Source organism: Tinamus guttatus, unplaced genomic scaffold (genome assembly GCF_059628265.1).
Source record: "Tinamus guttatus ecotype Peru unplaced genomic scaffold, ASM5962826v1 Tinamus_guttatus_pri_ptg000649l, whole genome shotgun sequence".
In the NCBI taxonomy this organism is placed as follows: domain Eukaryota; kingdom Metazoa; phylum Chordata; class Aves; order Tinamiformes; family Tinamidae; genus Tinamus; species Tinamus guttatus.
In genome coordinates, this window is record NW_028289183.1 from 3,463,830 (window position 1) to 3,476,066 (window position 12,237).

The window sequence follows — 12,237 nt, forward strand, 5'->3', positions numbered from 1 at the left end:
GCCGCGAGCGCGGCCGGGCTCCCGCCAGGAAAACCCTGCAGAGCGGCGGCTGCCCGGGAGCGGCGCGGAGGAAACGACGTGGAGGAAACGACGCGGCTGCTCCGCGCTGGAGCGCTCTGTCTTGCAGGAGTACAAAAACAGCAGGAAGTCCCGGCGCGGAGAGGAAGGTGGGGGCGGCCCGGAGGCCGCGCATCAGCCGGATCATCATTAAAAAACATGATTAAAAGTGACAGCAGTCCCGTGTGCTGGGGTGCAGCCGGGCGGGGGTCCCCACGCCGCGCTGCTCGCAGGGATGCGCTCCCTGTCCCGGGTGCTCCGGGGGCCGTACACGCGTTCGCCCTCTCGTCCTCTGGCTCCCCGCCCCGGGGCTGTTCCCGTGAACGGAGCAGCCCCAGGATGGTCCCTACGCGCTCCCCGGAGCTGCCCGGTGCCTTTGTGGGCTCAGCTGCGTCTCTCGCGCTGCTCGTAGATGGAGTGAAGCTTCTGAATGAGGAAGATCTTGTCTTCTCCCTCCTGCAATGGCAGAGCCCCCGTGAGCGCGAGGGACTGTGGCAGTGCTGCCAGGCGGGCACCAAGCTGGAGTGGGCAGTGCTGGGGCTCCGGAGTGGCAGGGAGCGGCAGGGAGCAGGGGACGTGGAGCCATGTGGAGTGGCAGGGAGCAGGGGACATGGAGCTACTCAGAGCGATGGGAAGCAGGGGATGCAGAGCTGCATGGAGCGGCAGGGAGCAGGGGATGCAGAGCTGCATGGAGCGGCAGGGAGCAGGGGATGCAGAGCCGCATGTAGAATGGCAGGGAGCCGGGGATACGGAGTGACAGGGAGCAGGGGACACGGAGCCGTGCGGAGCAGCAGGGAGCCGGGAACACGGAGCTGCACAGAGCAGCGGGGATGCAGAGCCACGCGCAGAGCTCGCTCACGTTGGCGATCTGCTCCCGCAGCAGGCGGATGACCCTCCGCTGGCCCTTCACCACCTGGATGTTGAAGTAGATCACACCCCTGCAGGGACAGCTCGAGTGGGCCGGCAGCCCCGGGTGCTGCAGCCCCCGCGACCCCCCGGCTCCAGCCCCGCTGGCCGTGGGACCCCGGTCGTGGTCCCGGGTGAGCCGGGCTCCGTCCCGACTCACAGCAGGACGCCAGACGCGAAGAGGAGGAAGGCGGCTCTTTCCAGCAGGTGCTGGAGGATCCAGGTGATCCAGGACAGGCTGGGGTTCAACCCCTCCAGCAAGCGCAGCCAGCTCTTCACCGACTCGTAGATGCTCTCCGAGCCGCGGAAGGGACCGCAGGTGTCTGACGGCTTCGCCCTGCAGACGCAGCGCACGGCAGCCCCAGCCCGGGGCCCGGCTCAGGGCTCGGCTCCGACCCGTATTCCCGGGACACGGAGCTGGGAACATTTCCCAGCGTGGCGCCAGGCATGAGGCCCCCGCAAGGCACCGCATCCCCTGGGCGCTCGGTGCCGCCGCGACGGTGCTCACGGCCCCCGGTACTCACGACCAGACGGCGTAGCAGGAGAAGACGGCAGCGCCCAGGAAGGAGGGGAAGAAGAGCAGGGTGAGGAAGACGGTGCTCATGCGCGACGCCTGCCAAGGCTTGCTGGGCGCCTGGCAGTTCTGCACGAGGCTGGTCTGCGGGAGGAGCGCAGCGCGCGGCTGCCGTCACCGCGCAGGGCCGGGGGACAGGACGGCCCCGCGCGGAGCTGTGACGCTGCACGGGGCACGCGGCGCCCGCAGCTGCCGCAAGCCACCCAGGGCCGCGGCGCAGCCACCTTTTTGATGCAGAAGAGCAGCAGCAGCTTCACCATCTGCACGGCCGGCAGCAGCGGCGAGAAGAGGACGCCCAGCCTGGGGGGAGGTGGGGAGAGGCGTTTGCTGGGAGCAGAGCGCTGGGGAGCAGCCTGCTCCTTCCCGCGGGACCGGTTGGGCCGGCGGCACCGGGTCCTGGCGCTCTGCGGCAGCCCCTCTGCCCGTGCCGGGTGAGCGGGCGGGTGCCACGAGCCCCTCACCAGGTCAGCGTCTGCCCGTAGATGAGCTCCAGCACGTTGCGGGCAATGTCAAACTCCGGCCTTTGCTCCCTCTTGAGCCTCTTCTCCAAGAGCAGCCTGGGAGGGCAGGGGTGTTCTGCTCTGGCAATGCAGTGGGGCAGAGCAGGCCCCGCCGGGGGACCTGGTGGCCAGACCCGGTTGTGCGGGGACTCCTGGTCGCGTTACCTCCAGAGCAGCTCCCCGAAGACGGTGTCCAGCAGCGCGAACACGAAGTCCATCACCACGAAGCGGTAGAGCTCCTGGCCCACACAGGTCTCCCAGCACTGCGGGGCGAGGGGGCGGCGCGGCCGGGTGCCGAGGGCTGCCAGCCCGTTGCACCGCGCCGCACCGCGGCGCCGCACTCACCGCCTCCGCCGAGCAGATGCCGCGGCGGCTCAGCCACTGGTAGCACAGCAGCCCCAGGAGCACCGACTTCAGCAGCAGGTTCCTGGGGAGCGGAGGCAGCGGGAAGCACGGGCAGGTGCCGGGACCGCAGGGCGCGGAGGCTCCCACCTACCTGCAGACGGCCACGTAGATGGCCAGCACGGGGGACTCGCACTTCTCCCAGGCGGCCAGCGCGTTGTACACGTGGGGCATGGCCGTGCAGAGGAGCGTCACCGTGACGGGCAGCGCCAGCCGCGCCGCCTCCCGCAGCCGCTCGCCGCCCTCTTGCTGCACCTGGGAGCGGGCGGGCGCAGGTGACACGTGTCCGGGGATGGTTCGGCCGCCCAACCGGGCCGGGGCGGCTGCAGGGCCGTGCTCACCGTGTGCATGTGCTCCGAGAAGTGGTGCACGGCCAGCGCGCAGCCCAGCACGGTGCCCAGCGCCAGCACCCAGGCCAGGAGGTGCACGGCCATGTGCCGCAGCCGCTCGCGGCGGCTCCGGGGGCGCGAGCGCGACCACCACTCCGCTCGCAGCTCCTGTGAGACGCCGGTGTCAGCGGCACCCGGGGGTGCATCCGGAGCTGGGATTCATCCCGTCGCACCACAGCGGCGCCGCGGGCCAGGCTGGAGCGCAGGGCTGGGTCCCCGCTGCAGCCCGGCTGCTCTGCCCGCCCTCACCTTCAGCTGGGTGCGGATGTTGTCGGACTGCAGCTTGGCCCAGCGCCGCTGCACCACCTTGAAGTCCCAGGCGCAGAACACCTTGACGGCGGTGTCGCCCGCGAGGCCGCCCGGCCGGTAGCTCTCTCCGAAGGAGCGGGCCATGCTGCGGGGGGCACGGCGTGAGGCCGGGCGCGCGCAGGCGGGCGGCGGGGGCCGGGGCTGTGCGCTCACCTGCACAGCAGCAGGACGCAGGTGAGGACGAAGCAGACGCCCACGGTGAGCGCGTAGGCCAGCGGCAGCACGTAGGGCGGCGGGGCGGCCGCGCTGCCGGGCCGGGCAGGGAGGGACGTGTTGCTGTAGTAGCCGTAGTAGAGCAGCGAGTGGGTGAAGTAGCCCTGCGGGAGAGCGCGGGGTGAGCCGGGATGTTTTCCAATGGGAGGGTGCAGGATGGGGTCCCCATGCCGTTCCGCAGGAAAGCACGGGACAAGCTGGGATCCGGTCCCGTGGGTGAGTGCAGGCGGTTCCAGCAGGCCGTACCGCTCCAGTGAGGATCTCGAGGCCGGTGAAGGGCACGTGGCTGGGGGCTGGCGTGGGTGGATGTGCCGCCTGCAGGGCCACCACGAAGCCCAGGAGCGGGAGGAGGAGGATGGCATTGAAGGCCAGGAGCCTCTCGAGGAAGAGGAAGTAGGAGAGGACGCTGGAGCCGAAGCGGCCGCTGATGCGCTTCAGGGCGCCGTGCCAGGGCCGGCCGTCGGGGCACAGCGCGAGCAGCCCGTACCAGAGGGACCGGCAGCCCTGCGGGGAGAGCGCGGGGGCAGCGCGGGGCAGCGCGGCCCCATCCCTGCCCCGTGTCCCCCTCCACCCGCTGCCTCCCGCGGCGCCCCATCCCCTGCCCTGTCCTATGTCCCCCCATCGCCAGCCCACGGTGCCCCATCACGTGCGCTGTCCCGTGTCCCCTCATCACCTGCCCTCACCCCCTGACTCCCCATCTCCTGCCCATGTCCCACATCCTCCCCATCCCTGACCCCCAGGCCCAGCGCATGCCCTGTCCCACATCCCCCCATCTCCTGCCTCATCCCCCTGCTCCCCATTCCCTGCCCCGTCCCGGTCCCTGCTGCCAGCCCCAGCCCTGCGCGGTGGCCCCGCACCGACATACGAGGATGAGGTGGTACTTGCAGAGAGCGCAGGGCGAGAACGGGGCCCGGTGCCGGGCGCTGTCCTGGGGGGAGCCGCTCTGCCCGCTCAGCTCCTGCCTGCAGCACAGCCGGGCACAGATGGTGTCACAGGGGGCTCGCGGGGACGGGCAGCATGGCCAGCGGGGCACAACGGCGCCCGTCCCCGCAGCGGGACCCACCTGAGGCTGCGTTTCTCGGCCAGGCTGAGGGGCATCGCGCGCAGCAGGCGCCCGCGCTGCCCCGGCGAGAGGCTCAGCAGCTCCTTGGCCAGGAGGCTCCGCTTCTCTGCGGCACAGGGCGCTGGAGCCGAGCGGGACGAGCGGGCGCCCGCCCCGCGCCCGGCCCAGCGCTCACCTTGCAGGGTGCCCGTGGCGGGGTCGGCGTCCGGGTGCAGGCCGAGCTGCCACAGGGACGGGCGGCCGCCGCGGAGCCGCAGCCGGGCCGTGCGGTTGCAGTACTGGGCGATGACGGCCCCGCGGCTGCGTCCTGCGGCAGCGGCGAGCGCGGTGAGCGGCAGCCCCGCGGCGGGCGCCCAAACCCCCTCCGGCACCGCGCGCCGCCGGCGCTCACCGATGGTGCGGCTGGGCATGGCGGCCAGCACGCGCAGCGTGGCCGACGAGAAGCCGCCGCGCTCCTTGCCCCGCTCCGGCCACGGCTCCGGGGGCTCTGCGGAGGGCGCCGCGGTGAGGTCCCCCTGCGCGGGGACGGCTCGGCCCGCGCTGCCGCCGCAGCCCCTACCTCTGCCCCTCGCGCGCATCTCCAGCTCCAGCGCGGCCGCCGCCTCCGCCTCTTCCAGGCCGCTCTGCTCCTGGATGAGCTGCTGGAAGGAGCTGTGCATGGCCCCCTCGCTGCAAGGACTCGGCTCCGGCCTGCGGCACATGGGCTGGCTACCGTCTCGGCCGGGGATGGAGCCAGCACATGCCTGTGCTGGGGCACGCAGGGCACAGCCGAGATAGCGCTGGGGCACGTGGGGAGGCAGAGGGCACTTACTCCTCGCTCTCAGCGTCCTCGGGGACGTGCAGGGTGACAGCGGGTGGCCCGGACATCCTGCAGCTCCGCGCAGCACGGCCGCGCTCCTCCCACGCGCCTTCCCGCGCGGCCGAGCAGGCGGCTGTGACACCCCAACCCGGGGCCTGTGTGTCCTCGGGGTCCTGGGGAGCTGCGGGCGGGCGCAGGGGCTCTGCTCAGCCCCAAGGGCGTCAGGTGCCGCGGCCCCAACACGGCGCAGCGGAGCTGCCGACTCGGCACTTGTGCGGGCAGGAGCAGGAAGGAAGAAGGGGGGACAAGGCGGCGCGGTGGCGGCAGGCCCGGCGCGGACGGTGCAGCGCGGCAGGGACGATGCACGCGCGGCAGGGATGGGTGCAGCCGGCAGGGACGGGCGCAGCCGGCAGGGACGGGCGCAGCCGGCGGCGCTGGGTGCGGCGCAGCTCCCTGCGTGGGCAAGCGCGGGCAGCACCGCCCGTCCAACACAGGCCGCGGGGCAGAGGGAGGCTCTGCCCGTTATCGGAGGGTGTCAGGCGCTGCACCCTGGGGAGCCGCTCGGATCCCTGCCCCTGCGCGGCCCTTGGGGTGCAGAGCGGCGTGTGCCCAGCACAGGGTAACGGCCACAGCGGGCACGCGAGGGGCCTGCGGGTCCGGCCCGGCCAGGTCACCCTGCGACCCTCCCAGGAGCCCCGCGATGCTGCTCGGCCGTCGAGGCCGCCCTCGGCGCAGGAGAGGAGGAGCCCGACCCCAACGGCCGCCGGACCCGGCCCGGGCTGTCCCCGCCCCGCGGGTACCGGGAGGGGCCGCGCGGGCCCCGCAGCGCCGCCCGCCCCGTGCGGCCGCAGGAGCGGAGGGAACGCGGCCCGGCCCGGCCCGGTCCCGCACCGTCGGAACCCCGCGGGCCCCGTGTCCGCTCACCGGCTGCGCCGCTCCCGCCGCCCACGCCGCTCCCACAAGGCACGTCGGGAGCGACGGCGGGCGGGCACCGGCGATCCCCGCCCCGTCCGGTCCCGCCGGGCCCCCCGCGGTGCGCGGGGCTGCACAAAGCGCGGCGGGGCGGGCCCGGAGGGGAGGAGGGAGCCGGCAGGGCTCGGGGCCTGGGGGCAGCCCCGACGGCGCGGCCGCCCCGCGGGCGCCGTTGCTGCCGCCCGCCCCGCGAGCAGCCGCCGGGCGGCACCGCTCTGCCCCGCGTTACTGGGGCCGGCGGCGATGCGGGGAGCAGGGGCTCGGGACCCCGCGCTCGCCCGGCCCGCTCGTTCCCGCGGGGCTCAGCACCGCGGGGCCGGCGCGTCCCCTGCGCCGCGACGGAGCGCACGGCGGGGCCCACAGTTTGAGCGCTGCACGGCCCGCACCGCGCCAGGCCCGTGACCGCACGGTCCGCGCCGCGCCGGGCCGGTGTCCCCGGCCTCGCCGTCGGGGCGAGGGGGCTCCCCGGTCCCCCGGCCTCGCCGTCGGGGCGGGATCCGCGGCGCGGGGGCTCCCGGCGCGGGAGGCGGCGCCCGCGGGCGGGGCGGGCGGGGGCGGCGCCTGGTCGCGCAGCCGCGCGGCGGCGGCACCGGCACCATGGAGGGCGGCGGCGGCGGCGGCGGCGCGTACGGGGCGGCCAAGGCCGGCGGCGCCTTCGACTTGCGGCGCTTCGTGCAGCAGCCGCAGGTGCTGGCGCGGATCGCCAGCGCGGTGAGTGCGCGGGCCGGGCCGGGCCGGGCCTAGCGCCGCTCGCGGGGCCTTGTGCCCCCGGTTCGGCCTTCCGGGTCGCTTTGCTCCCTCCTGGCTCCCCCCGGGCCCTGTTTTCCCCCCTTTGCAGCTCCCCGGCGGTAGCAGCTGGTCACGGGGCGCTGGGCCGGCCCCGCTGCGACGCCCGCCCCTGCCATCCCCCCCGCAGATCTTCTCCCTCATCGTGTTCTGCTGCCTCGTGGGCGAGGGCTACACCAACGTGCCCTCCTCGCCTGAACTCTTCTGCATCTTCAACCGCAACGAGGACGCCTGTCGCTACGGCATCGGCATCGGCGTCCTCGCCTTCCTCGCCTGCCTCTTCTTCTTCATGGTGGACCTCTACTTCCCGCAGATCAGCAGCGCCAGCGACCGCAAGTACCTGGTGCTGGCGGACCTGGGCTTCTCAGGTAGCGTGCGGGGCCGCGCGGGCTGCCGGGGCCGCTGCGGTGACGTGGCCGGGCGCCTGGCGCCGCTGCGCGCGCCTGGCCGGGTGCCCGCGGGCCACGTGCGGGAGCCGGCCCGAGAGGGACCCACCTGGGGCCACGGGAAGCCGACCTGCCCCTCGTGCTCCCCCCAGGGCTCTGGACCTTCCTGTGGTTCATCGGCTTCTGCTTCCTGACCAACCAGTGGTCCTGGACGGCGGCCTCCGACGTGCACGTGGGGGCCGACTCTGCCCGCGCTGCCATCGCCTTCAGCTTCTTCTCCATCTTCTCGTGGGTGAGCTCCGCTCCGCGGGGGGACGCGGGGAGGCTCTGCGGGCCGGGACGGGCCCCGTTGCGGCGCCCGCGTCGGCGCTGGGCCCGGTGCCCGCAGGGGCTGATGGCGCCGCGCGCCCGCAGGGGCTGCTCATCGCCTTCGCCTACAAGAGGTACAAGATGGGGGTGGAGGACTTTGCGCAGAGCTACGTCGACCCCTCCGCGGAGGCGGCCGCCCCGTACTCCAGCTACCCCAGCGTGAGCCACGACAGCTACCAGCAGCCGCCCTTCACCCAGACCGCGGACGCCACCGAGGGCTACCAGCCGCCCGTGTACTGAGCCCCGCGCCGGGGCCCGCGCGCCTCCACGTGCAATCTTCTGTCTCGGGGTGGGAAGGGGGGTCCTGTAACTTGAATGGGGCGGAGGGTGGTGGCTGCTTTGTGTGAAGCCCCTGGCTTTGGTGCTGGCACGCGGACGGAGCCGCGCTCGGCAGCGCGGCGGGAGCTGGCGCCGGGCGCGCTCCGGGTTCCGCGGGGCTCCGTGCTCGCCCCGCTCCTGCCCGCGGGCTGAGCTCCTTCCCGTTCCGCCATCCCGGGAAGCGGCTGTGGGAGGAGGCAGCTGATGCTTGTGGCCTCCCCGGCCGCCGCCTCGGCCCTGCCCTTGTGACCACTGCCCTGTCCTGACACTGTTGCCTTTGCCAGCCCCGCTGGCCTCCGTTCCCCAAGTGCCACCTTGCGCTTCTGCAGCGAGTGTTGACTGCCCCAGCGCAGCGGGACGGGGCCGCCCTGGGGCGCTTGTGCCTTCCCTGCCGCAGCCGCTGCCACGAGCTCAGTGCCAAAGCCCTGTGCACGGCAACTCCCTGCGCCGGGCCCAGAGCACCGGGGCTGCTGGTGCTGCTGCGGGGTGAGCGGGCTGCGTCCCGGGGCCGCGCGCTGCCCTGCGGCTCCTTCCGAGGGCTCCGCGTTGCGCCTCTGCGTTGGGCTCTGCAGGCTGTTTGTCTCAGGTTGTTTTTCTGCTGCGCCTGTTCTGAAGCTGTTCCCGGCAGCTGCGGGAGCTGTGAGCTGTGGCTGCCGGGCTGACGTTCAAGTGTTCCTTTGTTTGTCACTGTAGAGATGGAATAAACTTTTTTCACTTGGCCACCGCAGGCCTTTCTTTGCTGGGGAAACAAAGCCGGTTTCCCCGCGGGCCGGGACGGGCGGTTCCGGGGGGTGCCGGGCCGTGCACGGTGCTGCCCGGCTCCACAAACAGCCCTCCCGGCGGTGCCTATTTTTAGTGCGCGTTCCCGGCTGCTCCTCGGGACGCTCGCGGGGCCGCCGCGTGACCGGCTCCTGGCACCCGCTGCTGCTGTGGGAACGCTCAGCCCGCCGAGCGGGAGCGAGGCTGTGTGAGAGCCGCCCCATACACAGCACACGCGGGCGGTTTCATTATTTATTAACCTACAACAGTAGCAGGGCTTCCTTTCCCCCGTCCCCAGGGAGGAGTGAGGCCGGGCAGTGAAGCACTGGCGAGCTCTGCAGCTAAAATCTTTTCAAGTAACACAGGGGGAGGCAGGTTTCTTTCAGGCTGCTCTTATAACCCTCTGGACTGGAGCACCCTCCTAGCTGGAGCGCTCGGGTAAACAAAATGCTAGTGATAATGCAATATTTGAGCATGGAGATTTGACCAGAGCAGCCCGAACAGAAACAGGAACTATTTATTGTGTGGAGCCTGTGGACTCTGACCTAAAAGCACTTTTGCAAGGAGTAAGAGACTGTGGAAGTTAAGTGAAACAAAAAGGAATGGTGTGTGAGGCAAGGTAGAGCAGAGGAAGCAGCAGGCAGACGAGTACTTTGAAGGCTCAGGAGGGAGCAGAGACGTGACTATAACCAAGAACCATCCACTGAAAGCAGAGCCCCTTTTCCAAGGAGCTGGATTTTCAGAGTAACAGTAGCCTCATCTTATGCAGGTCGTCCAGAGCCTCCAAGCTCTTCACAGGTAGCTGAGTGCAGCGAACTGGCAGCACCAAGGGAGACTTGAGCAGGAAAATGTCACCTGGGAGAGGTGACTTCCTGAAGTGCTGCTCTTCCAACAGGAGCCTGTCCTCACGGGCGGAGGCGTTCCTGAGGTCAAGCCTAAGAGTTTAGAACTCAGGCTGCCAGGTGGAGCCTTCCCTTTTCCCTGGTGTTTTAATGAGCACTTGCAGCAGGCGAGGGCACTGACGAGCTGACAGCCCTGCACGATTGCCGAGAGGCTGCTGCAAGGGGGCCCAGGGCACCCATGCACATTTCAGTTGAAAAGTTGTGCCATGGCTATGGGTAAAGGAAAGGGGCACCTGCTCAAACTATGTTTGAGAAGAAGTGGGTTTCAGATATTAAATTACAGTACATCGTCTTAAGGAACCTGGAGATTGGCAACACCACACAGGACATTAAGAAACAGTCCTGGTCACATGCAACTACAAGGACTTCTGCCAGCCAGCAGCCACTCTGAGCACATGCAGCAGTCCAGGAGAAGACGCTACAAGTCCTGCAAACTATTAATGCCCTGCAGCCCGCCCTGGTGTGATGGAGCTTCCCAGTACCTGCTGGGGCAGCTGCATCAGTGGTTGCCCCCGTCTCCTTTCAGTGCTCTGAGGGACTCGCTTTTAGCCAGGCTCCTGTTTCAGCTCCCCCCAGCATGCAGCGAAGCAGCAGTTTGCTTGGCAGGGAGAGCTGAGACACTTGCGCTAAGAGCAGGGGAAGATGGAGCTGAAGTCTGGGAGCTGCAGCCTTCGGTTTTCCCCTCTCCTTTTGTTCCTTTGGGGAGCCCAGCAGTCACGAAGCAAAGATCTTGCGGGCAGCAGCCGCGTCCAGCTGCTTCGGTCCCATGGGCATGTTCTCCTTGTTTTCTGACCCAGGCTGGTGAGGTTTCTTTCGGAAGTAGCAGGCACGGCAGACAGAATGATACTTGTCTGCTCCTCCAATCACTTCAACCTGGCAAGAAAGACGGGCGAGCTGAGCTCTGCAGGGTCACTCTCCAAAGGAGGTCCCTTCCAAGGGGGAGCAGAGCAGCAGGATGAAGCTAGGGAATCTCTTTTTGTTCTGGGGAACTCACTCCCGCTCTGCTCCCAGCCTTTTTGTGTAGGAAGCTTCTCGGTAGCACTCCATGCACACAGCGTTTAGCTTCACCACGCTCTCTGCCAGCGGCACCAGGTTCAGGATGTTCCCAAAAGCCTGTGAAAGGACAGGGGCACTTTTGTTGGCTGGATTCTAGGAGCTTTTAAATACAGCAGCTAAAGGGGAAGATCCTACCTTTCTCTGGAAGGTCCCATCAAGAGCTGCGACGATGACAGTCTTCCCGGCGTTGGCCATCATCTCGCAGAAGTCCACGATGTCTGGGAACTGGGAGGGGTAGAGAAACATCTTCAGCGGGGACAAGGGAGAACCAGAGCAACGTATCGTCCCCGGAGATGGAGCACCACTGTGCTCAGTTTGCAGGGACTCGGGGAAGGGCTCGACCTCGGGAACAAAGCCCAGCAGGACCAAGCTGCTCCAGGGATATCCAAGGAGGACTCAGACCTCTCTCTGAAGAGATCGCACCCCACAGAGCACCCCGGGACCTGCCCTGTCCCCGCACTTACGAACTGCCCCTCGTCGATGCCGATGACGGCCGAGCTCAGCGCCTCCTGGTAGACGTCCTTGAGGAGGCAGGCGGGAGCGCCTCCATGGTGCTCCTGTGGGGGACAGGGGCTGAGCGAGGCTGCCGCCCGGCCCGCGCGCCGCTCCCGGGGCCGGGGCACTCGCCTGTCGTGCGTGGAGAGGCCGGCGGTGCCGTAGCGCGTGTCCTTGGCGTACTTCACCAGCAGGCAGCGGTACTGGGCGAGCTGGAAGCGCCGCACGCGCCGCATGAGCTCCGTGCTGCGAGACAGGGCGGTGAGCGGCGCGGGCGCCCCGCGGCCCCGTGCGGACCCCCGGCCCGGGTGTCCTGCCCCCCGTGCAGCCCCCCGGACCTACCTCTTCCCGGAGAACATGGGCCCGAAGATCACCTGCGGGCAGAGCCGGGGGTGAGCGCGGGACAGCGCTGCCCACCGCCCCGGCCAGGCCCGCCCGGCAGCTCTACCCGCGCAGCCCCAGGACCCACCGTGACCCACCCGGTACCGGCCCAGCCCCGGGAGCACCCTCCCACAGCCCCAGCATCCCATCTGAGCAGCATCCTGCGTCCTGAGCATCCCACGGGGATCGGCCCGCCCTGGGCATCCCGCCCGAGCCCCGTCCCCTGCCGTGAGCATCCTGCTCGGTACCGGTACCAGCCCAGTCCCACCATCCCCCCTGTAGCTCCGGCATCCCAGCTGAGCCCCATCCTGCACCCTGAGCATCCCATCGGTACCGGCCCAGCCCCAGCGTCCCGTCTGGGCCCCATCCCGCGCCCTAAGCATCCCGCCCGGTACCGGCCCATCCTGAGCATCCCGCCCGGCACCGGCCCAACCGAGCGCGGTACCGCCCCGCCGGGCACAGCCGCCGCACCTGGATCTGCCCGCGCGGGCGGCTGGGGGAGCCGGGGTGGACGCCGGGCACCGTGAGGCAGTTCATGGTGGTAGTGGTGATGGTGATGGTGATGATGAAGATGCCGCCGCCGCCGCCGCCGCTCTGCCCA

General features: G+C 70.0%; 3 protein-coding genes across 3 annotated transcripts; 1 reads left to right on the forward strand and 2 right to left on the reverse strand.

Annotated features, from left to right (window-relative positions):
- Nucleotides 1-441: 441 nt before the first annotated feature.
- TMC6 (transmembrane channel like 6) lies at nt 442-5,304 on the reverse strand. Its single transcript, XM_088535999.1, has 18 exons — nt 5,225-5,304; nt 4,805-5,103; nt 4,589-4,720; nt 4,410-4,519; nt 4,216-4,308; nt 3,597-3,854; nt 3,291-3,454; nt 3,078-3,222; nt 2,781-2,936; nt 2,534-2,694; nt 2,383-2,464; nt 2,203-2,300; nt 1,999-2,094; nt 1,762-1,837; nt 1,488-1,621; nt 1,124-1,300; nt 917-995; nt 442-513 (listed from the first exon to the last, which is right to left on the reverse strand). The coding sequence occupies exons 1-18, from the start codon at nt 5,278-5,280 to the stop codon at nt 442-444; spliced, it is 2,388 nt and encodes a 795-aa protein (XP_088392125.1). The 5' UTR covers nt 5,281-5,304.
- Nucleotides 5,305-6,768: 1,464 nt separating this feature from the next.
- On the forward strand, nt 6,769-7,976 carry SYNGR2 (synaptogyrin 2). The gene is made up of 4 exons (XM_088535997.1): nt 6,769-6,895; nt 7,101-7,338; nt 7,509-7,648; nt 7,771-7,976. Exons 1-4 carry the CDS (start codon nt 6,782-6,784, stop codon nt 7,963-7,965), a joined length of 687 nt encoding a protein of 228 aa, XP_088392123.1. The 5' UTR covers nt 6,769-6,781; the 3' UTR covers nt 7,966-7,976.
- Nucleotides 7,977-9,965: 1,989 nt separating this feature from the next.
- On the reverse strand, nt 9,966-12,173 carry TK1 (thymidine kinase 1). The gene is given in 6 exon segments (XM_088535846.1): nt 9,966-10,817; nt 10,896-10,985; nt 11,225-11,314; nt 11,384-11,501; nt 11,598-11,629; nt 12,108-12,173. Coding segments are annotated over 6 exon segments (795 nt in total). The 3' UTR covers nt 9,966-10,418.
- Between the last annotated feature and the right edge of the window lie 64 nt (nt 12,174-12,237).

Bases quoted from the DNA above. Each gene is read 5' to 3' on its own strand.
- TMC6 (XM_088535999.1), bottom strand. From the start codon at position 5,280: ATGTCCGGGCCACCCGCTGTCACCCTGCACGTCCCCGAGGACGCTGAG. The intron at 4,721-4,804 runs GTGAGCGCCGGC...CCGCTGCCGCAG, and splicing joins CATGCCCAGCCGCACCATCG to GACGCAGCCGCGGGGCCGTC. The intron at 996-1,123 runs GTGAGTCGGGAC...CTGTCCCTGCAG, and splicing joins TTCGCGTCTGGCGTCCTGCT to GGGTGTGATCTACTTCAACA.
- SYNGR2 (XM_088535997.1), top strand. From the start codon at position 6,782: ATGGAGGGCGGCGGCGGCGGCGGCGGCGCGTACGGGGCGGCCAAGGCC. The intron at 6,896-7,100 runs GTGAGTGCGCGG...TCCCCCCCGCAG, and splicing joins TGGCGCGGATCGCCAGCGCG to ATCTTCTCCCTCATCGTGTT. The intron at 7,649-7,770 runs GTGAGCTCCGCT...GCGCGCCCGCAG, and splicing joins TCTTCTCCATCTTCTCGTGG to GGGCTGCTCATCGCCTTCGC.